At 38.0% G+C, this 27,889-nt stretch overlaps 1 protein-coding gene and 1 non-coding gene across 2 annotated transcripts; both read right to left on the reverse strand.

Moving 5' to 3' along the window:
- Positions 1–27,889, reverse strand: LOC107850371 (CBS domain-containing protein CBSX6). Its single transcript, XM_016694853.2, has 2 exons — positions 26,849–27,889; positions 1–1,069 (listed from the first exon to the last, which is right to left on the reverse strand). The coding sequence occupies exons 1-2, from the start codon at positions 27,190–27,192 to the stop codon at positions 172–174; spliced, it is 1,242 nt and encodes a 413-aa protein (XP_016550339.2). The 5' UTR covers positions 27,193–27,889; the 3' UTR covers positions 1–171.
- Positions 18,923–19,040, reverse strand: LOC124889978. Its single transcript, XR_007048889.1, has one exon. It is a non-coding gene; the product is annotated as a 5S ribosomal RNA (ribosomal RNA).

Below are 27,889 nucleotides of genomic sequence, written 5' to 3' on the forward strand. Positions count from 1 at the left end.
TGAACAAATTGTTCAATTTCCATCCTTCCAACTTATTGAACCAGTCACCATAACACATATTCACATTTAGAGTGTACTACACTTGGTTCTCACATTAACAAATCTAAACCTCAAAACAGATGTAAAACAGGAAAAGATGCACAGAAAAGCATAAATATAATGATGGGAGTCTCAAGACGTCTGGGTTTCAGGATTGGTGGGAGGAAGTGGTTTGGTAACAGCAGCTAAAATATCAGCATAGCCAACTACTCCAACTAGATGGTCCTCATTCTCGGCATCAGTAACCCATACATGAGTTGCCCGATGTGACAACATCTGAGCCATAACGGCAGCTAGTGAGCTTGTCTCCTTACATGTCAATGGTGCACTTCTGCCACGATACATGCTCCTAGAAACACTTAAAGATGAGTTTGTTGGATTGCTGACGAACCCAATACTCCTGCTGCTAAACTTTTTTGGCCTAACTATACCGCGACCATTGGCTGTATTTGCATCTGTTACCATTGAATTGACTGCAAAATCAGGTAAGGATCTCGAGGTAATATTATCCTCAACACCCATCACGAATTGTCCTGCTGAAAAATTAGCCAACGCCCATGCTGCAGCCAAATAATCACACTTCCACAGTTTAGTGGCTGAAATCTCGCCAATGATCTTATTGTAATCATCTGCCATAGGATCAATGACTGCAACTGCAGGGGGATCCTTTGGCAGTTTTTGAGTGGCATCTATTGCTGGGCGTGATGCTTCTATTGAGCAGAAGTTTGGGTTAATAACTCCAAGGGAGTAAATAGAGGAGAGAGGGATAGGGGCTAATGCACCAAGGCAACCAATAATAAAACGGATGATATCTTCTCTGGACAGACAACAGAATTTGTCACGAATGGTCGTAGGGGAAGAAGTTGACGGCCGGTTAGCATTGGCAGCAGGATTAGAAGTATCAATGTTCTTTAGCCATTTTCCATTATAAAGAATTGAAAATCTCTTGCTCATACCTCTCCATACAACAATTTTAGGAACTAGGAGTCGCTTCACGCCTTGCTTCATCATCTCCAGTGCATCTATCAATCTGAAAGTACAATGGATCAGCAATATATCAGTTAACGAAATAATTTTTACGGATTTCCATCATCATGTCACTCTCCAGGAGCAAAGCTCATTGTATAATTCAACTGTCCTATCACTTCACATATTAGTTGAATCTTATGGGTACTCATATGGACCCATTGCAATATTATTTAGTAATTTTTTCTTTCCTTTTCTACCTTGTGTATGAAACAAAAACTAGTATAACTACCTTGTTTAATCTACTACACATATTAGTAGACTCTTATAGATAATATGGACCCAAATTCACATCAGGAACCAAATGTATGTTTAATCCATTATTTCACGAGTCAAGCATGTTAGAATATGAATAGGAATAGGAATAGTATACAAATCCTACTTAGAAAAGGATTGTAATGTAATGTCTATAAATAGGGTGTCAATGTAATTATGTAGACACACAATTCAATAATATTTTTTTTCTCCATTATTTCTCACATGGTATCAGAGAAGGTTTGGTGAGGAAGAAAACTAAATAAGTCAGTCCCCGAGCTTCGATTTCCAGCGACTGTCAAGTCTAGTTTGAGCCCTCGTCTATTTTACAAGTGTTGTGTGCGAAAACCAACACTACCACGAGGTGCGAAACGCTCAAGCGAGCAAACCCCAGCGACCGCATCTCATCTCCGGCGATTCATGCGCCGCCGGAAGGTTCAGATCTGCATGTCACACGCCGACGCGTGCGGTTTACTCCGGCAAGGTTTCTTTTCCAGCTAGGTCCCCACTTCATTAAAAGGTTGTACCGATAATTTTTTCTTGATTCCGACAAGTCTTTCAAGATTCCGATCGCTGGAACCTAAATTCTGACGACTTTTCCGACAGTTTCTTCTTCCCGGCCAAATTCCGACAGTATTTCTTTTTCACGATTAAATCTGAATCTTAATGAGGAGATCAGAAACTCAGATGTCAGAGTTTATGAAGAATCAACAAGGGGAAGGTCGATTTGGAAGATCTCGACCTAGGTGTAGTTATTGTAAAAGGTTTGGACATACTCGTAATAGGCTTGGACATACTCATGGAATATACTATTCTTTGCATGGTCGACCACCTAAAAATGCTCATATTGCTCAGTCTAACACCACAGGTGATCAACAGATATATTTATCTGACAAGGAATATAATGAGTATCTTCAGTATCAAGCAAGCATATATTTCTACCAATAGCCTCAACTGCACAATCTCCTACCTTTGAATCATGGGTTGTGGACTCGGGTGCTTCTAACCATATTTCTGGTGACAAATCACTTTTGTCAGATATTATTTATTCACAATCTCTTCTTGCTATTACTTTTACTTTAGCTAATGAAATTCGAACAGAGCCAAAAGGAGTTGGACAAGCCACACCCCTATCTTCTGTCACACTAGACTCTATTCTTTATGTCCCTGGTTGTCCTTTTAATCTTGCATCTGTTAGTCCACGTGCCCTTATTGTAGTATAACTTTTTTTTATGATTCTTTTCTAATGCAGGACCGCAAAACGGGACAGACAATTGGCATAAGACATGAATCACAAGGCCTTTACCATCTTACCTCTTCAAATTCCTTCATAGCATGCTCCGCTATAGATCCGCCCGACCTTATTCACAAACGTTTAGGACATCCGAGTCTATCCAAGCTACAAAAGATGGTGCCTAGTTTTTGTCTAGTCTATCCACATTAGATTGTTAGTCATGTCAACTTGGGAAACACACTCGTGCTACATTTTCACGTAGTATTGAGAGTCACTCAAAGTCTATTTTCTCATTAGTTCAGTCTGATATTTGGGGTCCTAGTAGAGTCAATTCACCCTTAGGATTTCGTTATTTTGTTACTTTCATCGATGATTTTTCAAGATGTACTTGGGTTTACTTGATGAAAGATCGTTCTGAGTTATTCTCTATATTCAAAGGTTTTTGTGCTGAAATACAAAATCAATTTGGTGTTTCTATTCGTGCTTTTCATAGTGATAATACCTTAGCATACTTATCCTCCCAGTTTCAGGAGTTTATGACTCATCAAGGAATCATTCACCAGACATCATGTCCATAACACCCTCAACAGAACGGTATAGCAGAAAGAAAAAATAACCATCTCATTGAGACTGCCCGCACTCTTCTCATTGAATCCCAACGCTGCATTTTTGGGGCGATGCGGTCCTCGCATCTTGCTATCTCATTAATAGAATGCCATCATCTTCGATCCAGAATCAGGTTCCCCATTTCATATTATTTCCACAGTCACCTCTCTACTCTATCCCCTCTCGTGTTTTGGGGAGCACATGTTTTGTTCATAACTTAGCCCTAGGAAAAGATAAATTAGCCCCTCATGCTCTCAAATGTGTCTTCCTTGGTTACCTTCAAGTTCAAAAAGGGTATCGATGCTATTCACCTGATCTGGGTCGCTACCTTATGTCCTCTGATGTCACTTTCTTTGAATCTCAACCTTACTATACATCTTCTGATCATTTTAATATCTCTGAGGTTTTACCCATACCTCCGATCTTACCCATACCAATCTTTGAGGAATCTACGGTTACTTTTCCATCTCCAGCTACAGTGCCACCACTTTTGACTTATCACCACCGCCCACGTCCAGCATCAATCTCAGATGATTCATATCATGCGCCTGACGCTTTCCCTACGACGAACCTGTCTCCTTCTAGCCAATCAATTGCACTTTAAAAAGGTATAAGATCCATTTGTAATGCTAACCCACATTATACTTTCTTGAGTTATCATCGTTTGTCATCACCCCATTATGCTTTTGTATCATTTTTGCCCTCTATTTCCATCCCTAAGATTATAGGTGAAGCACTTTCCTATTCAGGATGGAAACAAGTTATGATTGATGAGATGTCTGCTTTACATACTACTGGTACTTGGGAGCTTGTTTCCCTTCCTGCAGGTAAATCTACTGTTGGTTGCCGTTGGGTTTATACAGTCAAAGTTGGTCCAGATGGTCAAGTTGATCGGCTGAAAGCTCGGCTTATTGCCAAAGGATATACACGGATATTTGGGCTTAATTATAGTGACACTTTCTCTCCCGTGGCTAAAGTAGCATCAGTCCATCTTTTTCTCTCTATGGCTGCCGTTCGTCATTGGCCTCTTTATCAGTTGGACATTAAGAATGCTTTTCTGCATGGTGATCTTGAGGAAGAAGTCTATGTGGAGCAACCACCTAGTTTTGTTGCTTAGGGGAGGTCTAGTAGCCTTGTATGTCGATTGCGCAAATAGTCCCCTCGAGCCTGGTTCGAAAAGTTTAGCACAATGATTCAGGAGTTTGGCATGATTCGTAGTGGAGCTGATCATTCAGTGTTTTATCGTCATTCTGAACCAAATCTGTGTATTTATTTGGTGTTTTATGTTGACGATATTGTTATCACCGACAATGATCAAGATGGTATCACTAACTTAAAGCAACATCTCTTTCAACATTTCCAGACTAAAAACCTTGGCAGACTAAAATACTTTCTAGGTATTGAAGTTGCTCAATCCAGATCAGACATTGTTATGTCTCAACGCAAGTATGCTTTAGACATTTTTTAGGAGACAGGAATGATGGGATGTCGACCGATTGACACTCCTATGGATCCAAATAATAAACTTCTGCCAAGACAGGGGGAGCACTCAGTGATCCTGGAAGGTATAGGCGGTTAGTTGGAAAGTTAAATTGTCTCACAGCGACTAGACCTGACATCTCTTTTTCAGTGAGTGTTGTAAGTCAGTTTATGACTTCCCCCTGTGATAGTCATTGGGATGCAGTTGTTCGTATTTTGCGATATTGGGATGCAGTTGTTCGTATTTTGCGATATATAAAGTCATCTCCAGGTAAAGGACTACTCTTCGAGGATCGAGGCCATGAACATATCGTTGGATATACAAATATTGATTAGGCAGGATCACCCTCCAATAGATGTTTTACATCTAGATATTGTGTTTTAATAGGAGTAATTTGGTGTCCTGGAAGAGTAAGAAACTTAGTGTGGTTGTTTGATCTAGTGCCGAAGCAGAATATCGAACAATGGTTGCAGCAACTTGCGAGCTAGTTTGGATCAAACAATTGCTGAGAGAATTAAAATTTGGAAAGACTGGTAAGATGGAACTTGTATGTGATAATCAAGCAGCCCTTCATATTGCATCTAATCCAGTGATCCATGAGAGGACCAAGCACATAGAGATTGATTGTCACTTTGTCAGAGAAAAGATACTCTCGGGAGATATTGTTACAAAATTCATAAAGTCAAGTGATCAACTTGCAGATATCTTCACCAAGTCCCTCACCAGTCCTCGTATTAATCATATTTGTAACAAGCTAGGTACATATGAATTGTATGCACCAGCTTAAGGGGGAGTGTTAGAATATGAATAGGAATAGGAATAATATACATAATCCTACTTAGAAAAGGATTGTAATGTAGTGTCTATAAATAGGGTGTCAATGTAATTACGTACAGACACAATTCAATAATATTTTTTTTCTCCATTATTTCTCACAAAGCAAAAATGGAAAGCACACAGAAAAGTCAAAACTAGGATCTCTAATCATCCTTAGATTATAGTTATAGAACTGACAACAAAAACATACAGCCACATCTAAATCCCAAGCCAGAAACTTACAGCAAAACATGACTTCACAAATTCCATGCAAAGATGTGCACATGCTTTCACAATGACAACCCAGTTATAACCCCCCCACCCCCACCCCCGGGTGTCTCTCCCTCTTCCCTCTTCCCCCTTCCCAAACAAAGAACGCAGCTCTTTGGTCGAGTGCAGAGAACTCATGGATCAAGATCGATGTCTCTTTACTCTTCTAGATGTATTTTTTTAAGGGGTGGAAGCAGGGGGTTATGCTACTATTAACCAGAGACAAAACCTACACTCTGCGGAAGTACTAAAGGAAAAGTTACTCAACCATACTTTTTGGTACTTCTCTTAAAATTTTACCTAACCATGTACAAGATAAAAAGACTTCTTTAATTGGCTGGATTTATTATACAAAAACCTGTTAAGAGTTGCCTCAAGTTTCTGTGTCTTCTGCTGATTCTGCCCCAACATGGATAGTTCCAGCTTTGTCTTTGGCACTTGCACAATTTTAGGACAGTTGGGTAGATCACGGTAATGATTGTGTAACTTATTGGCCATGTATTTTCCTGGAAGTGGAGCCTATTTTTCTGAACAGTTTCTTTTTATATATTTTTTCTACTGTATGCAATAACAGAAGAAATGAGTGTTATTGTAGTGAGGTTTCTCTGATTTTCTGTCCTCATTCCTGCAACTTAGTTAAGTTCTTGAGGACTCGATTGTACTCTACTTTTCTCATGATGAAGTTGCTCGTAGTTGTCCGTGTTTTTTTCTCGACTTTGGTTTTCCACGTTAAATTTGTGTCATCTGTTCTGTTTTTCAGATTCTTTCTCGATATTTACATGCCTTGTTATTTGATGTATATTATTTCCTAACAAGTGCTATCCGAGCAAGGTTCGAGGATGTCTACTATAACCAAGTTTGATATCGCGAAATTTGATGAAAAAATTAGCTTTAGTATCTGGAAGATCCAGATGAAGGCCGTTCTCACACAGTGGTTTGAAGAAGGCTTTAAAAGGAAAGTCAAAGAAGCCCGATTCTATGAACGATGAACAATGGGAGGAGTTGGATGAAAAGGCACTTTCTGCAATTCAACTTAGCCTTTCCAAAGAGGTTCTGTGGGAGGTTATTCATGAGACTACTGCTGCAAGTCTTTGGTTGAAATTTGAGTCTCTCCATATGACTAAAAGTCTTGCAAATAAGCTCCGCCTCAGAGCGTTTATACACACTTCGCATGTCCAAAGGTTCTTCCATTCAATCTCATCCTGATGCATACAATTCAATTATAATAGATCTGGAAAACTTAGAGGTTAAAATTGAGGATGAGGACAAGGTTGTTGTTAATTGTCTCTCTACCATCTACCTATAAACACTTCAAGGAGATTATGTTATAGGGTAATAACGAAACTATATCTTATGAAGATGTTAAATCAAATTTGCTGTCCAAAGAAAAACTTGATATTGAAGTTCATTCTGATAATAAAGCTGAGGGCTTGTTTGTTAGAGGTAGACCACAGAACAAAGGGAGTAAACTAAAAAGAAGTTCAGATCTAAATCCAAAGGGTGTCATTCCAGCAAGACTTGTCGTTACTGCAAGAAACCCGGGCATGGTATTTCTGAATGCAAAAGGAGGGAGAAGAAAATAACAAAATGATGCAGAAAACTGCTGAAGGCGGAGTTGCTGAATATGATTCCGAAGGTGATGTTTTGTTGGTTGTCCCTATTAATAAGAGAAACTCTTCTAAATGGGCTTTGATGTACATATCATATGTGTCCTCATGAGGACTGGTTTTCAGCATATGAGAAAGCTGAATGTGGTGTTGTCCTAATGGGGAATGATGCCCAATGCAAAGTTGTTGGAATTGGTACTGTACAAATTAGGACCCACGATGGAGTTATCAGGACCTTGACCAACTTTCGTCATATTTCTGACCTGAAACGCAACCTAATTTCTTTGGGTACTCTTGAATCTCTTGGATGTAAATATTCAGCTGAAGTTAGAGTTCTCAAGGTTTCAAATCATCTTGATGAAAGGAATAAGACGTGGGACTCTCTATTACTTGCAGGGTTCAATTGTAACAGGGTCTGCAGCAGTATTCTCTTCATTATTTGATGATGATCTCACTCATTTATGGCATATGCGCCTGGGTCATATGAGTGAGAAAGGTATGACTCTTCCCAGCAAAAGAGGTCTTCTCGGTAATCAATGTACTGGGAAATTGATAAATTGGTTTTCTGTGAACGTTGCATATTTGGAAAACAAAAGAGGGTGAGTTTTCCGGCAGCTATACATCGCACACATGGTCTTCTTGATTATATTCATTCTGATTTATGGGGGCCTTCAACGGTTACATCTCTTCGAGGAAAACGCTACATGATGACCCTTATAGACGATTTCTCTCGCAAAGTTTGGGCTTATTTCTTGAGACATAAGAATGAAGTTTTTCTTAAGTTCAAGAACTTCAAGGCTCTTGTTGAGAACCAAACTAGAAGGAAGATCAAGAAACTCCGGACTGATAATGGTTTGGAGTTTTGTTAGTCAGAGTTCAATGAGTTCTGCAAGAGGCATGGTATTGCTAGATACAAGACTCTTGTTGGGAAGTCCCAACAAAATGGAGTTGCGGAATGTATTAATCGGACTCTTCTTGAGAGAGCTCGTTGTATGTTCTCAAATGCGGGACTTTGGCATCGTTGTGATTTTTGAGGCGAGGCAATTTCTACAGCTTGTTATCGTGTCAACCGATCTCCACACTCATCCATTAACTTCAAAATTCCAGAAGAAGTTTGGCTAGGTAATCCTATGGATATCTCTAATTTACAAGTATTTGGATGTCCTGCTTTTGCCCATGTTAAGAAAGGAGAGTTAGCTCCTAGGGTTGTTAAATGCTTATTTCTTAGTTGTGCTTCCGAGCCAAAAGGGTATCGTTTATGGTATCCTGATTTGAGTAAAATCATTTTGAGTAGAGACATTGTTGTGTTCTGGAAAAGAGTCTTTTGCATTATCTCTTGGTATAGGTGATCAAAAAGATACCGGTGGACTTGTATCCGGGCATTGTGGACTTGTAGAAGAGATAGGGTCAACCTTTTGTTGTTCCGGGCAATGAACAATGTGTTTGTCGTTTTAAAAGGTCCTTGTATGGACTTAAACAAAAGCCTAGGCAGTGGTATAAGCGATTTGATGTTTTTATGGTTGGTCAGGGATACATACGAAGTCAATATGATAATTGTGTATACTTTCATCAGTCTTCAAATGGTTCCTTCATTTACTTGTTATTATATATGGACGACATGTTGATTGCTTCAAAAAACATGTCTTTGATCAGCAAGTTGAAGTCTCAACTAAGTAATGAGTTTGAGATGAAGGACCTTGATGCAACAAAGAACATTCTCGAAATAGGGATTCATAAAGAATGATAAGCTTGTTGGGTTCAAAATCAAGAGGATGTCATGCGGAAGCTTATAGTTTGCAAACCATAGAGGCGATAAATCAGATGACAAAGAAAAATATACTAAAAGTATCATTATTATATGATTTGGCCAATTGACCTAAATATGAAAAACAACAACAAACCCAGTGCATTCCCACAAAGTGAGGTCCCGGGAGCGTAAGATGTACGCAGTCCATACCGCTACCTCCGAAGAAGTAGAGAGGTTGTTTTCGATAGACCTCCGGCTCAAAATTAAGAATACTAAACAAGGGGATGGATGACATAACAGAAATAAAGAGTAAGAAATGATAAAATCGAAATCAAAGCAATACGAAATATGAGAAATAAGGGCAACACGAAATAAGAAAATAGAAACTAAGAAATAAGGCATAAGACACCCACCTAGTAGTAACATACACTCACAAACCAAAGACACCTATGTACACAGTCCTAGGATTACTAACTCGGCTACACCAGGTCTCTCCTAACTGCTAGCTACAACCCACACACTCACACTAGCCTTCTACCCTTATCCGCGACCTCCACACCTTCCTATCTAGGGTCAGGTCCTAAGGAAGCTGCAGCTGCTCCATGTCATGTCTAATCACCTCCCTCCAGTATTTCTTCGGCCTACCTCTACTCCTTCTGAAGTCATCCAACGCTAGCCTCTCACACCTACGAACTGGGGCATCCGCGCCCCTCCTCATCACATGCCCAAACCATCTCAGCCTTCCTTCCCGCATCTGTCCTCCACCGAAGCCACTCTCACCTTCTCCCGGATAATCTCATTCCTAACCCTGTCCCCTTTAGTAAGCCCACACATCCAACGCATCATCCTCATTTTCGCCATCTTTAATTTTTGAATGTGGGAGTGCTTGACTGGCCAACACTCCGCTCCATACAACATGGCTGCTCGGACTGCCACTCTATAGAATTTGCCTTTAAGCTTAAGGGGCACTTTCTTATCGCACAACTCCCGAGGCGAGCCTCTATTTCATCCAACCTGCTCCAATACGTTTAGAGACATCCTCATCAATCTAACCATTCCCCTGAATCATAGACCCAAGATACTTGAAACTATCCCTCTTACAAACATCCTGGGAGTCCAACCTCACCACCACTTCGTCCTCCTGCCTCAAGTCACTAAACTTGCATTCCAAATATTCCGTCTTGGACCTACTCAATCTGAACCCTTTAGACTCGAGGGTTTGCCTCCAAAGCTCTAATTTGTCATTCACACCCCCCGCGTCTCATCAATCAGCACTACATCATCCACAAATAACACACACCAAGGCACCTCGCCTTGAATACTCCGCGTTAACACGTCCATCACCAACGCAAAAAGGAACGGACTAAGAGTCGATCCCTGATGCAACCCTGTCTCGACCGAAAAATGCTCTGAGTCTCCTCTCACCATCCTCACCCTGGTCTTCCCTCCATCGTACATGTTTTTAATGGCTCTAATGTACGCCACCGAGACCCCTCTCACCTCGAAGCATCTCCAAAGAGCCTCCCTCAGGACTTTATCATACGCCTTTTGCAGGTCGATGAACACCAAGTGTAAGTCCCTCTTCCTTTCTCTAGACTGCTCCACCAATCTCCTCACCAAGTGGATAGCCTCTGTCATTGAGCGATCAGGCATAAATCCAAACTGATTCTCCGAAACGGACACGACCCTCCTCAATCTCCGCTCAACCACTTTCTCCCAAATCTTCATAGTGTGACTCAACAGCTTAATACCCCTATAGTTGTTGCAACTCTGAATGTTACCCTTATTTTTATATCACAGAATCATCATACTCTATCTCCAAGCCTCAGGCATTCTCGTAGTCTTGAAGATGCCGTTAAACAACTCAGTCAACCACCTTAAACCTGCCCCACCAGCATACATCCAAAAATCCACCGAAATCTCGTTAGGCCCCGTCGCCCTACCCCTCAGCATCATACAAATAACCTCTCTGACCTCCTCAACCTTAAAACGCCTACAGTAACTGAAATCATAGCTCTCCTCCGAATGCTTCAGTTCCCCTAACTCAATGCCTTTGTCCCCCTCCTCGTTCAAAAGTCTATGGAAGTACTCCTGCCATCTCTTCTTAATGTGAACATCCTCCACCAAAACACTACCATCCTCCCCCTTAATGTACTTCACTTGATCGAGGTCACGACTCTTCCGCTCCCTCGCCTGAGCAAGCCTATACAGCCTCATTTCTCCGTCTTTCTCCTCTAACCCCGCATACAAGCTTTCAAACGCTGCTGACTTAGCAGCCGTAACGGCTAACTTAGCCTCCTTCCTGGCTACTTTGTAGACCTCCCTATTCACCCGTTTCTCCTCTTCATCTTCACTCTCAATCAACTTAACATACGCCCCCTTCTTAATCTCCACTTTCTTCTTCACTTCTTAATTCCATCACCAGTCCCCCTTATAACGTCCTGCCCGACCCCTCGAAACACCCAACACTTCCCTAGCAGTCTCCGTGATGCAGCTGGTAGCCCTATCCCACCTAACATCCACGTCCCCACATAACAACAAATATAAAAATATTATAAAAACTATGAGAGAAAAAAAATTTCCCCATAAACAAAACTCTATAAAGGACTACATTGTGGATGTTATTATGTTATTGTATGAGAAGAAGAGTCTTCTATTTATAGAGGTACAAAACCTTTCCTCCAAGATAGAGGTTAGTCAAATATAAAAGAGTTTTATATTTTCCTTTAAGGAAAAGTAAGAGTAATTATGGTTACTTTTATTTTCCTTTCAAAAAAAAAGTAAAACTTAAATTTGGTAAGAAAATAAAGAAAAAACCCTAACGAATCTCCCGTTTTTAGCTTGATTTTCTAGCAAAATTATCTTGATCTTCTTTCTTCACACAATCTTCATATATTACTGTTGCTTACCATGATTAAAAGTTAATATGGATTAAAAATTGGAGCCCCATGCCTTAACAATAAAAGCATGGGTTGATATTATTGGAGCTCCCGTGTTACAAGTAAATAGGGTTGAAAGTGAAGTCTTGTGCATTGAAAGTGAGCACAGGTTAAAAGTAGAGCTCATGCGTTAAAAGTATATGCACGATTTGAAAGAAGCCCAAACGTTAAAAGTAAGTAGGAGTTGAAAGTTGGAGCCCATAAAGATGGGTTGAAAATTGATTTTGCTTTAAAGATAGAGCTAGTATTGTTGAAAATATGGTTGAAATTTCTTCTCCACATGTAGTTAGACAAAAAGTTTCATTATCATCAAATTGATTGCAAAATTGATTTGAACCGCCTTGACTTGTGTTCAACCTCTTTTCACCAAACCACTGGACCTTTGAACCGTAGTCTCTGATACCACTTGTTGCGTTCGAAATCGAGAGAGTGTCATGCAGAAGCTTATAGTTTGCAAACCATAGAAGCAAAAAATTAGATAACAAAGAAAAATATACCAAAAGCATAATTATTATATGATTTGGCTAATTGACTTGCATATGAAAAACTAATATAAAAATATTATAAAAACTATGAGAGAAAAATTTTCCAATAAACAAGATTTTTAAAAGACTACATTGGGGATGCTATTATGTTACTATATGAGAAGAAAAATCTTCTATTTATAGAGGTCCAAAATCTTTCCTTCATGAAATAGGTTAATCAAATATGAAAGAGTTTTATATTTTCCTTTTAGGAAAAGTAAGACTAATTATGGTTACTTTTATTTTCCTTTCAAAAAAAAGTAAAACTTAAATTTGGTAAGAAAATAAAGAAAAAACCCTAACGAATCTCCCGTTTTTAGCTTGATTTTCTAGCAAAATTATCTTGATCTTCTTTCTTCACACAATCTTCATATATCACTGTTGCTTACCATGATTAAAAGTTAATATGGATTAAAAATTGGAGCCCCATGCCTTAACAATAAAAGCATGGGTTGATATTATTGGAGCTCCCGTATTACAAGTAAATAGGGTTGAAAGTGAAGTCTTGTGCATTGAAAGTGAGCACAGGTTAAAAGTAGAGCTCATGCGTTAAAAGTATATGCACGATTTGAAAGAAGCCCAAATGTTAAAAGTAGGAGTTGAAAGTTGGAGCCCATAAAGATGGATTTAAAATTGATTTTGCTTTAAAGATAGAGCAGCAGGATTGTTGAAAATATCGTTGAAATTTTTTCTCCACATATAGTTAGACAAAAATCTTCATTTATCATCAAATTGATTGCAAGCTTGATTTGAACCACCTTAAACTTGTCTTCAACCTCGTTTCACCGAACTACTGAACCTTTGAACCATAGACTCTGATAGCACTTGTTGGGTTCGAAATCAAGAGGGTGTCATGCAAAAGCTTATAGTTTGCAAACCATAGAGGCGATAAATCAGATGACAAAGAAAAATATACTAAAAGCATAATTATTATATGATTTGGCTAATTGACCTGCATATGAAAAACTAATATAAAAATATTATAAGAACTATGAGAGAAAAATCTCCCAATGACAAGACTCTTTAAAGAACTACATTGTGGATGTTATTATATTATTGTATGAGAAGAGGGATCTTCTACTTATAAAGGTCCAAAACCTTTCCTGTAAGAAAGAGTTTAGCTAAATATGGTTTATATTTTCCTTTTAGAAAAAAGTAAAAGTAATTATGGTTACTTTTATTTTCCTTCCAAGAAAAAGTAAAACTTAAATTTGGTAAGAAAATCAGGAAAAAATCCTAACAAATCTCCCCTTTTTAGCTTGATTTTCTGGAAAAATTATCTTGATTTTCCTTTTTCACACAGTCTTCATATATCACTGTTGCTTACCATGATTAAAAGTTGATATGAATTAAAAATTGAAGCCTATGCGCTAAAAAGAAAAGCATGGATTGATATTATTAGAGTTCTGTTTTATAAGTAAACAGGGTTGAAAGTGGAGCCTTGTGCATTAAAAGTGAGCACAGGTTAAAAGTGGAGCTCATGCGTTAAAAGTATACGCATGAGTTAAGGAGCTCAAAGGTTAAAAGTAAGCAGCAGGGGTTGAAAGTTGGAGCCCATAAACATGGGTTGAGAATTGATTTAGTTTTAAAGATGGAGCAGCAAGATTATTAAAAATGATTGAAATTTCTTCTCCGCGTGTAGTTAGACAAAAATCTTCATTATCATCAAATAGGTTACAAAATTGATTTGAATTGCCTTAAACTTGTCTTCAACCTCGTTTCACCAAACCACTGGACCTTTGAACTATAGGCTCTGATACCACTTGTGGATTCAAAATCGAGAGAGCGTTATGTGGAATCTTATAGTTTGCAAATCATAGAGGCGATAAATCAGATAACAAAGAAAAATATACTAAAAGCATAATTATTACTCCCTCCGTCGCATTTTATGTGTCATCATTTTCTTTTTAGTCCGTCCCAAAAAGAATCTCATGTTTCCTTATTTGGTAAATATTTAAAAACACAATTACACTTTTACCCTTATTGAGCTTACTTAATTAAGAAAAAGATAATAGCACATTTTTTTATAAAGGACAATTATTTCTTAAACTCCGTGCCCGGACAAATAGCGACATATAAAATGGGACGGAGGGAGTGTATGATTTGACCAATTGACCTACATATGAAAAACTAATATAAGAATATTACTTCCTCCGTCCCATTTTATGTGACGCCATTTGACTGGGTACAGAGTTTAAGAAATAAGGCAAGACTTGGTAATGTTTACCAAATTGTCCTTTATCAAAAAATGTGCAACTATCTTTAATTAAGTGGGACCAATAAGGGTTCCTCCACGAAAGAAGTTAGCCAAATATGAAAGAGTTTTATATTTTCCTTTTAGAAACAGTAAACGTAATTATGGTTACTTTATTTTCCTTCCAAGAAAAAGCAAAACTTAAATTTGGTTAGAAAGTCAGAGCAAAAACCCTAACAAAGCTGGAAAGCTATACTTGTCTCAAAAAAATTACACTGAGAAATCCTTGACAAGTTCAATATGAGTAAGAGCAAGCCTGTCTCAACTCCTCTAGTAGCTCACTTCAAGATATCTTCTGAATTTTGTCCTAAAAAAGAGGAAGACGTTGAAATGATGTCAAACATTCCCTACTCTAGTGCAGTTGGTAGTCTCATGTATGACATGGTCTGCACTAGACCCGATCTTGCATACGCAGTGAGTATGGTGAGTCGGTATATGCATGACACGACCCGAAACCGGGCCATGTCGTATGGACACCTCAAGCCCACATAAACCGGAGGTCGCCCGATAACCTAACCTAATCATCAATATAAATCACAAGAGTCGGATGAATCCCAACCATAAGATAAGCAAAAACATACTATAAGTCATAACTTAAACATGTCTAACACTTCATTAGATTCATCAAACTAGCCATTACACCTAAGTCCACAGTCATCCACAATACCTCTATACAAACCGATGTTTAGAAAGGTATATGTCGGGACAAGCCCCTGACAATAGCCAAACCAAGTCAAAATAAGACTAAATCTAAAGATAGGGGACCAAAAATGAATGTCTTCCGAAGTACAGAAGCTCACCACTCCAAAGTCAATGCACGAACTGCACAGGAAGAGAAGATAATGCTCTGGCCCCTATGTCGCGTGGGGACATAGCGTCCGAAAACGGTTAGCGGTTGGAGCGCTAGCATGTAACTCAAGGATAAGGATAAAATAGCATCATCAATCAACAACAAGTCAGTATATCATATTCAACCATATGCATGACCTTATCCATACATTTAGGTATACCACATGCCAACAAGTAAACAAGTCTTAACAACATTCTCAAAGAACTCAATCATGAGACATAAAGTGGAGGACTGACCTTCCACACTTAGATTCAAACAATTCTTATTAGGTATAGGACTTCAACCACATTCACATATTACTTCGACGAAGGACTTTAACCATGTATACACTCATTAAGCAAGGGACTCTAACCACACATGTACATTTATTTAGGCAAGGGACTCTAACCACATCCCCACACATTAGGCAAGGGACTCTAATCTCATGTCGTATTAGATAGGGGACTCTAACCCAAGCCATTTCATTTGGCGAGGCACTTCAACCTCAAGAGATCGCATTGTGCAAGGGACTTTAATCATAAGCGATTTCATTAAGCAAGGGACTTTAACCTTAAGCCCTTTCATTAGGCAAGGGACTTTAACTTCAAGTCATTACGACTGTCATTAGTCGACATTGAGACGCCAACCTTTTATCCATACATCATCATCTATTCAATCACACTTAAGGACTTTAACCCATTTAGACAATTCAACACTATTCATGACCACATGGTCCTCATGGGAGCCTTCGTTGCTCAACCATTTCAATAGGCCAATGCCTTAATTCAATTCATCACACAATTCAATTTATGGTCATCAAGACCCTCACAAACTATTCACATTACATTAGCAATCTTACCAAATTCTCACCACACTTTGGTTTAACACACAATTTCAAGTTCATTTTCATTCTAGGAACTTTAACCCCTCATTAGCCATCAACCAACAAGACCATCAACTTTACAATACATGGCTCATAATACCTTTACAATATCATTTATCAACTATTCATACTTATTGGGTCATTGCCTTAGTTCAAACCATCATTAATATGTGACTAGACAATTCACTTAGACATTTTCATAAACACCTTGTGTGCATGCCTTTATCAAGGCCAATTTCAAAGTAGAAAGCATTATCATTAGGGTTACTCAAGATCCACATGTTTAACCACAAACAACAAGTACCTACATGTGCAAAACATCATCAATATCAAGCATCAACACAAGCCTAAACAAGGGTGAACATTATTCATCACAAGGCATCAAAACCCTTATCATTTGATTTCAAAATCTCCATGTACACTTACTAATCCAAGTGTAAAATACATGGTTGTTGAGTTATTTAGCAAAGGAGAGAGTTACATGCCTTAGACAACTTGATTCACCAAGAATCTTGACTTCACTCTGCATTGCCCTTGAAACCCTAGCCTCTAATTTCTCACAAATGAGCTTAAGAGAGTATTTAGGGTGTTTGATTCATCAAAATGGATGTTTAGGAGGCTACAAACACTTATATAGTGAGGGGACTAAGGGTTTTGGGTGTAGGAAATTACCACAAGGCCCCTAGTTAAGAGCTGGAAAATGAGCCCGTCCTTAGGTACGACTCACTTAAGGAACCATACCCTAGGGTACTAGTTAGGGTGGTACCCTAACTCATACCCTAGACTTCTCCCAAGTCATCCACACTATCCACACTGGTTATGGTACGACTACCCACCATTGAGTCGTATCCAAAGGGTACGATCATGCCCTAAACCGTATCCATCAACCGTACCAAAAACAGTCCACTCCAAGCTAAGACCTCACTCTATAAGATTGGTCTTGGTACAACTCGTACCTTAAGGTACGATTGGTTTGAGTCTCACTCGTACCTAGGACAGTGAGTGACCCTTACCACACTACCTATGGTACGAGAGGAGAGGGAGAGGAGGATACGACTCGTATCCAAAAGGTACGACTAATGCCCCTAGTTGTACTAGCTCAGAGACACCAAATGAGGGAATTTTTCAATAGTTTAAAATCTAGGTATGTCAATGCACAATCCTGGAAAGTATGAATGCAGTGAAGTGGATTTTTCGATACTTAAAAGGTACAGTTAATCTTGGCTTGGTTTTTGATAGGGACAAGGTGACATCTAATGATGATGTTGGGTTTGTTGATTCTGATTATGGTGGTGATCTTGATAGGCACAGATCTCTATCTGGATACATCTTCACTTTATGTTCTGGTTCTACCAGTGGGAAAGCATCTTTGCAATATATTGTTGCTCTATCCACTACAAATGCAGCTACTAAAGGTGTCAAAGAGGCTATATGGTTACAAGGTCTTATTCTTGAGCTTGGTGCTTCACAAGATACTATATTTGTGTTTTCACATAGAATGCAATACATCTAACAAAGAATGATGATTATTATTACAAGACTAAGCACATTAGTGTGAAATATCATTATGTCAGAGATACAATGACGGCTGGACAGATTGTAGTTAAGAAAGTTCACACTTTCAAGAATCCAACAAATATGCTTACAAAGTCGCTTCCCATTGCTAAGTTCAAAGATTTTTTGAACTTAGCTGATGTTTACAACACTTGATAGCCCTTCGGTGTTTTTATGGTAATGACGAGCATCTATTAAATTTGAGCCAAGGTGGAATGTAGAGTTGCCTCAAATTTCTGTCTCTGCTGATTCTGCCCCAACATGGAATGTTCCAGCTTTGTCTTTGGCACTTGCACAATTTTAGGACAATTGGGTAGATCATGGTGATGATTGTGTAACTTACTGGCCATCTATTTTTCTGGGCAGTTTCTTTTTATATATTTTTTCTACTGAATGCAATAACAACAAAAGAAAAAAGTGTTATTGTAGTGAGCTTTCTTTGATTTTCTGTCCTCATTCCTGCAACTTAGTTAAGTTCTTGAGGACTTGATTGTACTCAAAGTTCTTGAGGACTTGATTGTACTCTACTTTTCTCATAGTGAAGTTGCTCGTCGTTGCCCATGGTTTTTCCCAACTTGGGTTTTCCACGTTAAATTTGTGTCATCTGTCTGTTTTTCAGATTTCTTTCTAGATATTTACATCTGTCTTGTTATTTGATGTATATCATTTCCTAACAGAACCTAGTCATGTTAAGCATAAAACTCTCAATTTTACATTCTATTATGAATGAACAACAACAACAACATACTCAGTGTATTCCCACAAAGTGGGGTCTCGGAAGGGTAAAGTGTACGCAGTCCATACCACTTACCTCATATGAAGTAAAGAGGCTATGTTCGATAGACCCTCGGCAAAAGGAGGGATGCAACACGAAGGCTTCCCTGGGGTCACCCATCCTAGTACTACTCTCGCCCAAGCACGCTTAACTTAGAAGTTCTGATGGGATCCAGTGCGTTAGTGCTGGCATGATCACATCCAAAAAGAGGAATGCAACACGAGGACTTCCCCAGGGATCACCCATCCTACTACTATTGTCACCCAACCACACTAATATGAATGAACAAGGTTCACAAAACCAAAAGCCTCCACTCTATTCTTCATACTCTATTCTTCATTCTCCAGGCATGAATACTCCAACAATTGAGAGAGACCATGAATTGAATAATGATATCAACCAGCTGATTAAAAACATACATTCCTAAATCTATCAGGTTGTAGCAGCCAAGAAGTATAGAAAATAGCAAGTCCTTCCATTCAATACAGCATGAAAAGGCAAAGTTAGAAAGTTCAAATACCTAACTAGAGAATGATCAATTTTGTGTTAACATAGCACCATGACAGGAGTATCAGGACAATATACAGCAATAAAGAAAGTATGAACATTGTGAGTGGCACTGTAGACTTGTGGAAAAAGGTGATGCTAAAATATAGCATTGACATGGCATTTTACAGGTAAGGTAGGATTTTCTTGAGTATGCTCACAAAGGTATTCAAGAGGGTGGCAAAATTAACTAAACCTATCTAACCCGCCCAACCTGCCAAGCTTTAATGGGTTTGGGCTAGAGTAATTTTGAAATGGACTAGTTTGGGTTAGCCAAGTTAACCCATCACAAATCATCAGCCCAAATGAACTCATGGTGACAACTTTGACCCATGAAAATGCTCATTTTTCCAATTGTATTCTTTCAAGACTAATTTGTTTGGTTCACGTTTTAGTGTACTGTGCGCATATAGGATTTTCTTGAGTATGCTCACAAAGGTATTCACTATTCACTAGGGTGGCAATATTAACCGAAACCAATCTAACCTGCCTAACCCGCCCAAGCTTTAATGGGTCTGGGCTAGAGTATTTTTGAAATGGGCTAGTTTGGGTTAAGCCAAGCTAACCCACCACAAATCATCAGCTCAAATTAACCCATGATGATGCCCAACTTTGACCCATGAAAATGCTTAATTTTCCAATTGAATTCTTTCAAGACTAATCTGTTTGTATAAAATTAGAATTATTCAACTATAATATGACATCTTATAACTTCTTTTGTGATTTGTGTATTTTCTATTAAAAAACAATTATCTAACAATAAAAATTTACTAAAGAATTTGAATTTAGCTAGATGCACTTTAAAGTTCAATCTTCACTTCCAAGTCTAACTTAATACTACTATCTCTTGTTATGTCATTATATTTTTTCACGTAAGACAATGTGACATTATCATTACAGCAAAATATTATTATTTTGTTCAATGGGCATTCTTTAAAGAAAAAATTTAGTTCTCAAATAATAACAAAGACCGCCAATGTAAAATTAAATACTAGCGTTTTCTACTTTCATTTCTATATATTTCATAACATAAATATAGAAAAAGAGAACTAAAAATTGTCATTCCAAACTAAATTGCTAGCAGAATAGTAAACATAATTTTGTTCAATGATGGAACAAGTTGGGCCACAACCCATTGTTTAGCCCATCTACCCTTTGGGCAGTTAGGTTGAAAACATGCATGACATTTGCTATTGTTTGTTCGGGGCGGTGAGAAGGACAAGAATTTCAAACTGGCAGAGAAGAGGGAAAGAAAAAACAGATTTAGTCTTTATTTAGCCTTGCAATATATGCTGCATCTATATTAAGATGAATGTCATACACAACAAGCAATTAAAGACCACAAATAGACACCTGATTCAAGAGAAGAGGTATAAGGTGCATGAAGCTATGAAGTTGCAGAGATTATAGAACTACAGGTAATGTGTTCTCTACATAAGGTAGGTGCGTCAAGAAGGAAGAGGACTTAACACCAGGTCCTTGTTTCTCGTGTTTTTTGTTTCTATGTTTACATTTAGGGACAATTTCAGAGACCTACCCTCCAATTTTGCTCCGTAACACAACCCTCCCTTGTGGTTTAAAATATAATTGCTTACCTTCCTTACATTGATTTATCTATAACAATTGTTTTAAACTATTTATCATTAAATAAAAGTAATTACAATCTTACCAATTTGCCCTTCTACAATCTTTTCATTAACTAATTTATTTCCTTTGGAATTTTTTTTTTTAAAAAAAAGAGAACTAATATCCAGGCCCACATTCTCCTTCCTCTCTTCTTCCATTAAAAAAAAAAAAAAAATCATCTTCATCAACTGCAATATGTCCATTCATTTCCCTAGACTTCTGAAAAAACAAAACTTCTCATTCCTATCATGATTAGTTAGAATATATACTATGTATTTTGTAATTTTCCATGCTTTACCAGCAAATTTTGATGTAGTGTTTGAAAAACGATATGTACACTTAATATAGGTTAGAATAACAATACATCAATTTAAAAGTATTTGATTACATATTAGTAAAGTTTTTCACTAAAGCAGCTTCAAACGGCCTATATATGGACATTGAAGTCAATAAGGACGCACACTGAAGTTGAAGAAATTCTTTTTGTGGAGGAGGAGAGGACTGCAAACACGGACCTGAATATTAGTTCTTTTTTTTTTTTATATTCCAGAGGAATTTAATTAGCTAATTAAAAGATTGTAGGAAAGGGAAAATTGGTTAGATTGTAGTTACTTTTATTTAATGATAAATAGTTTAAAGCAATTGTTACAAAGAAATAAAAATAAGGGAGGTAAGTGTAATATTGCAAACCACAAGAAAGGTTAGTGTTATGGAGCGAAACCTGAGGGAGGTCTTTATTAATATCAGAAACTCCAATCAGCCAAAGTGGTGAACTTAGTACGACGGAGAATTAGTCCCCTTACCGAAAACTCACAAACCATTCACAATGATAAGCTAAAAAAGCAGTTACTACGGAGGAAGTCAAGGGAATGGAATTTTTAGGGTAAAAGTTTCACATGAGAATTCAAAAGGTACCCAAATGATAGTGGTATCCCATTTAGGAGAAGGTAAACATGTAACAACCAGCAACATTATCCCCCACGAGGGCTATGACAATTGACGGTGATTTCCGATCGCCATCACAACTTACTGGTGACGGAAACACTTCATCTTGTGATTAAAACAGCTTCAGAACTTAGCTGCATAGAGGGCTTCAGAACTGAAGGAAATGGCAGGGACACTTTATAGGTTTTACACATCTTATATGCAGATGATACATTAATATTGTGAGGTGCTGAGAAGGAACAACTATAACATCTAAAAGTGAACCTGTAGACATTTGAAACCGTTTGTGGACACAACATAAACATGCCCGAAAGCCGCATGTTCTCAGCGTAATGAAGACTGTCAAATTCTGAATTAGCCAGCAATCTGGGCTGACAAATGGGTAAATTCCCAGCAATATACCTGGGTCTTCCACTAGGCTCCAAGTACAAAGACTGCAATGTGTGGCAAGGAGTGATTAAGAACTGAAAAGATAAGCTAGCACCATGGAAGAAGACCTATCATTTGGGGGATGAATGACACTTACGGAAAGAGCTTTAGATGGAAGTCCAACATAAGAAGGGCTTCTCATGGGATGACGGCCAACAGAGAAGGAAGATTTATTTGTTAAATAGACTAATATCTTAAAGAAAGAAGGGGGATTTTGGGATTCAGAAATTTAAGCCTAGACAAGAAGAGTTAACTAAAAAACCTGCTAATGAGATTTGGGATGAGAAGGATGATATGGGGAAGTTACATCAGAGAAGACTCTGTACGGACGACCAATTGTGCTCCAAACCCGTAAAAAGCTCAAGGGGCAGATTGGAAGTGGCATCACGACCAGAATTTGGCATGACATATGGATAAACAAGCCCCACTCAAGGGGATCTTCCCCATTTCTGCTCTGATATGTAAAGCTGCATAAAGTTGCAGAGACAGATTCTGGGACCTGAACTTAAGGAGAAATATACAAAGATTTGGAGTTGGGAAGTATACTCTTATGTAGGAAATGCTACAGAAAATGCAACTTCTGAAAACAAAGACATACAGCAATGAAGAGTGATACAGGTGACACAATTCAGCTTGTGCAAAGATAAAAAAGGGCAGCCCGGTGCACGAAAGCTACGGCTATGCGCGGTGTCCGGGGAAGGGTCCCACCAAAAGGGTGTATTGTACGCAGTCTTACCTTGCATTTCTGCCAAAGACTGTTTCCAAGGCTTGAACCGTGACCTCCTGGTCACATGGCAGCAACTTTACCAGTTACTCCAACGCTCCCCTTCAGCTTGTGCAAAGATTATTTCAGGAAAACAATCCACCAAGAATCATATGTTTTGGATGTAAGGCTACATAGAAAATCTGTCCAAGAAGGAAAAGTGGATTCCATCTATGTAATAAATGCCTTTTATACAAAGATAACACTGAAACTGAAAACTATTTTTCTATAGCTAGGTAAAAAGGAAAATTTGGAGCATTGGCATGCATTGGGTGGTTCCAAAGGAGACACAGAGAACCAACACTGGCACGGTAACATATGAAGACAAAGAAAGAGCAAACACACTTATGGAGGACCATCCCATTACACATTCTTTGAACTATGTGGTTAGATAGTACTTGTGACGAGTGTATCTTGGACCTAACTTAACCCCAAAAGCTAGCTCATGAGGGGAGGATTGTCCAAGTCCATAAAAGAGACCAATTACCCATCCTTTTCCGATGTGGGACTCTTAACACTCCCCCGCACGACCAGACCTTGTTAACTGGAGCGTGAACAATACAATACGAGGACCCAACATTGGTTAATAAAGAATTGGGATGGGCTTGGCTATGATAACATGAAAGAAAAATAAGAGAAGAACATTATTAGATTGTGTACACATTATTACACTGAGACCCTATTTATAGATGCTACACACTATAATCCTTTTACAACTAGAACACTACATTACAATCCTTTTCCAAGTAGGATTCTATATATTATTAATGTTCCTACAACTATTCTAACAGTAATCAATGATGTTCTGAAGGAAAGCAACAACTATTCTGAAGTTTAGGTGCATTAATCATTTGTCTCTTTGGTGTAGGATGAATCTTGTGATGATGCTAATGTAATTATGGGCTTATTAGGTTTTCTTAATGTCTAGCATATAGAAGTCCAGCTACTTTTGAGCATTTGGAGTACCTTCTTGGGGAATCAATCATTCAACAAAAGTTTTGCCTGCTCAAGTTCAAAAAAAAAAAGAAGTTCCTGCTCATTGGAAAAAATAGTAAACCTGGAAAACTTCACTTCAGAAGACAGAAGGAAAGAGAGGTGAACAAAGTTTCCTAGAACATACTAGCTATTACCAAACTTGAACAGCAGAACCAATGTTAGAACAAACTGACACTTCTTTGGAGCAACAGTGAGGTAAGGCCAGATGATGCAGCAGGTGTTCCCCTTGATACATTTAGATCTCTATATCTAAAATCTTTTTTCAGTTAATGGAGTAATCCGAAGTTTGCTGTTTTAAATTGCGGTGGAAATGGACCTAAACCTCTACATTTCTCCACTCAAATCCCTGATTGGGGGTCTCCACTGGCCAATATTCATGTCAGAGTACAGCAACTAATACATCCCATTTTCCAGCCCAGTAGCTACTTTGCTGAACAGAGAACCCCAAATCTTTAAGGTAATCAGAACTTCTGACCGTGTTCGACTTTCAAAACAAAGAGACAATTCATAATCAAGTGGGCCTGCGTGAGAGAGAGAAAGAGAGAAGTCTTTAACTTTCTCCAACCAATTGCTGGATTGATCGGTGAAACCAGCCGGCAGCTCCTTCCCTCTGCCTCCTTCTCTAACAAAGGAAAGAAGGTCCTAGTGCCGTAAGTCAAGAATGTGGGTGATTCAAATTTATAAGGGGCACAATTCAAGAAACATTTCTCGAAATCAGTAACCTAAATTCCGAAAGTAAATGAACTTCTATAACACGACACAAATGATATGTAAGTCCTTAAAATTGATTCTATGAAGCATATTAAACCTAGTTGAAGTGTGAATTAATCTTGCCATATGGCGTTTCTGTTGTAGAGAAGATTGATATTTTCAAATTCAATCACATGAAACACTGCACCAGTCCTCAGAACATGAACTGAGTTTGCCTAATTTCTAACTTACAGAACTCACACACCTGTGGGACCCTTTGTTCTGTGTTGTGAAAAGCGCTGAAGCACTCGCTTAAAGCGCCAAGCGAAGGGAAGCACAGAGGGTCCCTTTTTTTTTTACCTGAAGCGATGGGGCGAGAAAAAGGCGCGCGCTTCGGGCCCAGAAGCGATGAAGCAGAAAAGGCGCAGAAAAGCTCGCTGAAGCACTATTTATGTTTTTTCTGTTCTTTTCTTTTTTTTTTTAGGATTTTATTGGTTTTTTCGATTTATTCTAATTAAAACCCTTAAGCGACTTCTTCGACTGTGGAGCCGCTGCTGCTGCGACTGTGGAACTGCTGCTGCAACTGGGATGCGACTTCTTCTTCTTCTCTATTTATCTTTTCTTTGTTATCTGATTTTGTTTTTTTTTCTTTCTCTTCTTCTTCTCTATTTCTCTGTTTCTTTTTCTGTTCTTCGTAGCTCTGTTTTTTTTTCTCTTCTTCTTCTCTGTTTTCCAGCTCAGTTTTTTTTTTTATTTTTTTTTTTTTTTTTTTTTGTTTTTTTTTTTTTCTCTTTTTCTTTTTTATTTCTCTTTTTTTTTTTCTGTTCTTCGTTGCTCTTTTTTTTTTTCTCTTCTTCTTCTCTGTTTTCCAGCTCAGTTTTTTTTTTAATTTTTTTTTTTTTGCTGTATGTGTTATTAGTTCTGACATCTGTCTATCTGTATATATTTTCATTATTTTGTTTTCTCTTGTAGTATATTTCTTTATTCAATGGTGTAAAAGGAGATCAGCTTGGGCGTACGGAATTGCAGTAGGCAATACTAATTTATTATTTTGTTTGCTTGGATGCTAGTTATTACTATCTATTGTCTTTTTAATTTAAGAATTGAAAGATTATGTTATTTATTGAGTTCTTGGCCATTTATTTGTGCATGTTTATTATTTTTAAATTTTGTATTAAATAGCGCTTCAATGAAAAAAAGTGTGTGCTTCGCTTCTCGCTTTTGTGAAGCGAGCCTTCGTCGCTTTCTTCCACCTTTCGCGTTTCAAAACACTGCCTTTGTTATCCTTTCAATTCTGCGGCATTTCAACTTTTCAAGTCCTATATCACTTGACAAGAAGTACTATCCACTAACTATACAAATTAGTACTTAAGATGTGAATGATTATTTATGAGCTGAAATTACGAATCATACTTTGCCAATAAAACATTATTTTATCTGTCCCAATTTTATATAGAACTCAATTCATTTTGTAATGTTTCTAAATGTTTGAGACCATCCTATTTTGTACAATTTCCAATAATTCAATTTGAAATGTTGATCTCATGTTTTTCTCTATCAAGCTAACTTTTCAACCATTATTCTAACAGTTTTTTTTCTACTTACATTGATCGAATGAGTGAAAGGGTCAAAAACACGCCTAAAGTATCCCCAGCTTTTGAGTTTCATACTTGAACTATCAAGTGTGTGAGTTTCTTATCTAAACTATTACCAAATACTTATCGAAACACACTTGAACTATAAGTTGTTTGAGTTTCATACCTAAAATTTCAGGTAAGAAAATTGAACAACTGATAGTTTAGGTGTGTTTCGGTAGACAGTGGTGATACTTAACGTACAAACGCACCTCACACACTTATACAGGTATGAAACTCAAAAACTGATGCATGTTAAGCTTTATGTAAAGTGAAGTATATAGCACAACCGTATTCCAAAGCAAGCTCCTACGACTCCATGATCAAACATAAAGGATTGGCATAACAACGAACACAATTCAAAAAGGAAAGGAGATTAACCTTGTGGCAGGATCAAGCTCCTTAAGCAAAGAACTATTAGGTACCACAACCTCAGAAACTGGAGTCTTCATAGCTTTCACCTGATCAGCCAAACATTCCTCTCTAGCCAAGAAAGCAACAATATCAAGGGAATTAAGAATACCCAAAAACCTTTTCCGCCTCATTTCCGCATTCTCAATTAAATTCTTTGGAGATCTCGTTTTCCATACTGGTATACCACATTCCGTAGACTCCCCAATTGCCTTTATAGCTGCCTCCACTGTTTGTGTCTCTGTAAATTCAACTAATTCCGCCTTTCCCACTGTTAGATCCCCCACCACATGGTACAAAAATACAGATGCCATTTTCAACTCAAATTGGGTTTTTTCTTTTCTTTTATATTGAGACAAACAGAAAATTTTCTGAGTAACCAAACTGCTCAAAGGTTTAAAATTCTGTATTATTCCCAAGATTTTATTCGAATCTTTGCCAAACTTTGTAAGAGAGATCCGGATTTCGGTGATGGGGAAAGAAAAGTTCAAGTATTGCTAATAAAAAGTGCAAATTGTTCAAAGGAAATTCCAAAATCTGTTTAAATTATCCTCTTATAAGAGAGAATGGAGAAAGATAAGGAGAAGGTGGAAACGGGTAATGCGGAATCTCACAACAAAAGCAATACTAAATTGAGATAAAGCTGTAAGATTGGCCATGGAAAAACTGCAAACTCAACAAGGCAACAAGCCAGGGCCATGAAAACAAGAAAAAATCTTGGCTTGAACAGATCAGATGGAGAGGGGTGGTGTCATTGGCAAGGAGATTCTAGAAGAGGCAATTTTTAGTGGAGAGAGATGAGGCAAAGGTTAAGTGGTCAATAATTGAGTAATCATACAAAATTATTGAGACATCCCTATGAAAATGGAAAATGGAAAATGGAAAATGGAAAATAGAAGTATTTTGAGAAGGGAGTGTTAGTGTTTTCAATCGGTTGATTCGATTTGATTTTATGTATTATTGATTTGGTTATTGATTTTTAATTTTTAAATATATAAAATCAATAATCAA

This window comes from Capsicum annuum, chromosome 12 (assembly GCF_002878395.1).
Source record: "Capsicum annuum cultivar UCD-10X-F1 chromosome 12, UCD10Xv1.1, whole genome shotgun sequence".
In the NCBI taxonomy this organism is placed as follows: Eukaryota; Viridiplantae; Streptophyta; class Magnoliopsida; order Solanales; family Solanaceae; genus Capsicum; species Capsicum annuum.

What these genes read in the sequence shown, in the direction of transcription:
- LOC107850371 (XM_016694853.2), bottom strand. Translation starts at nt 27,192, where the DNA reads ATGGCATCTGTATTTTTGTACCATGTGGTGGGGGATCTAACAGTGGGA. An exon ending in GAGCTTGATCCTGCCACAAG is followed by an intron (nt 1,070 to 26,848) that starts GTTAATCTCCTT and finishes TTGTACTTTCAG; the next exon opens with ATTGATAGATGCACTGGAGA.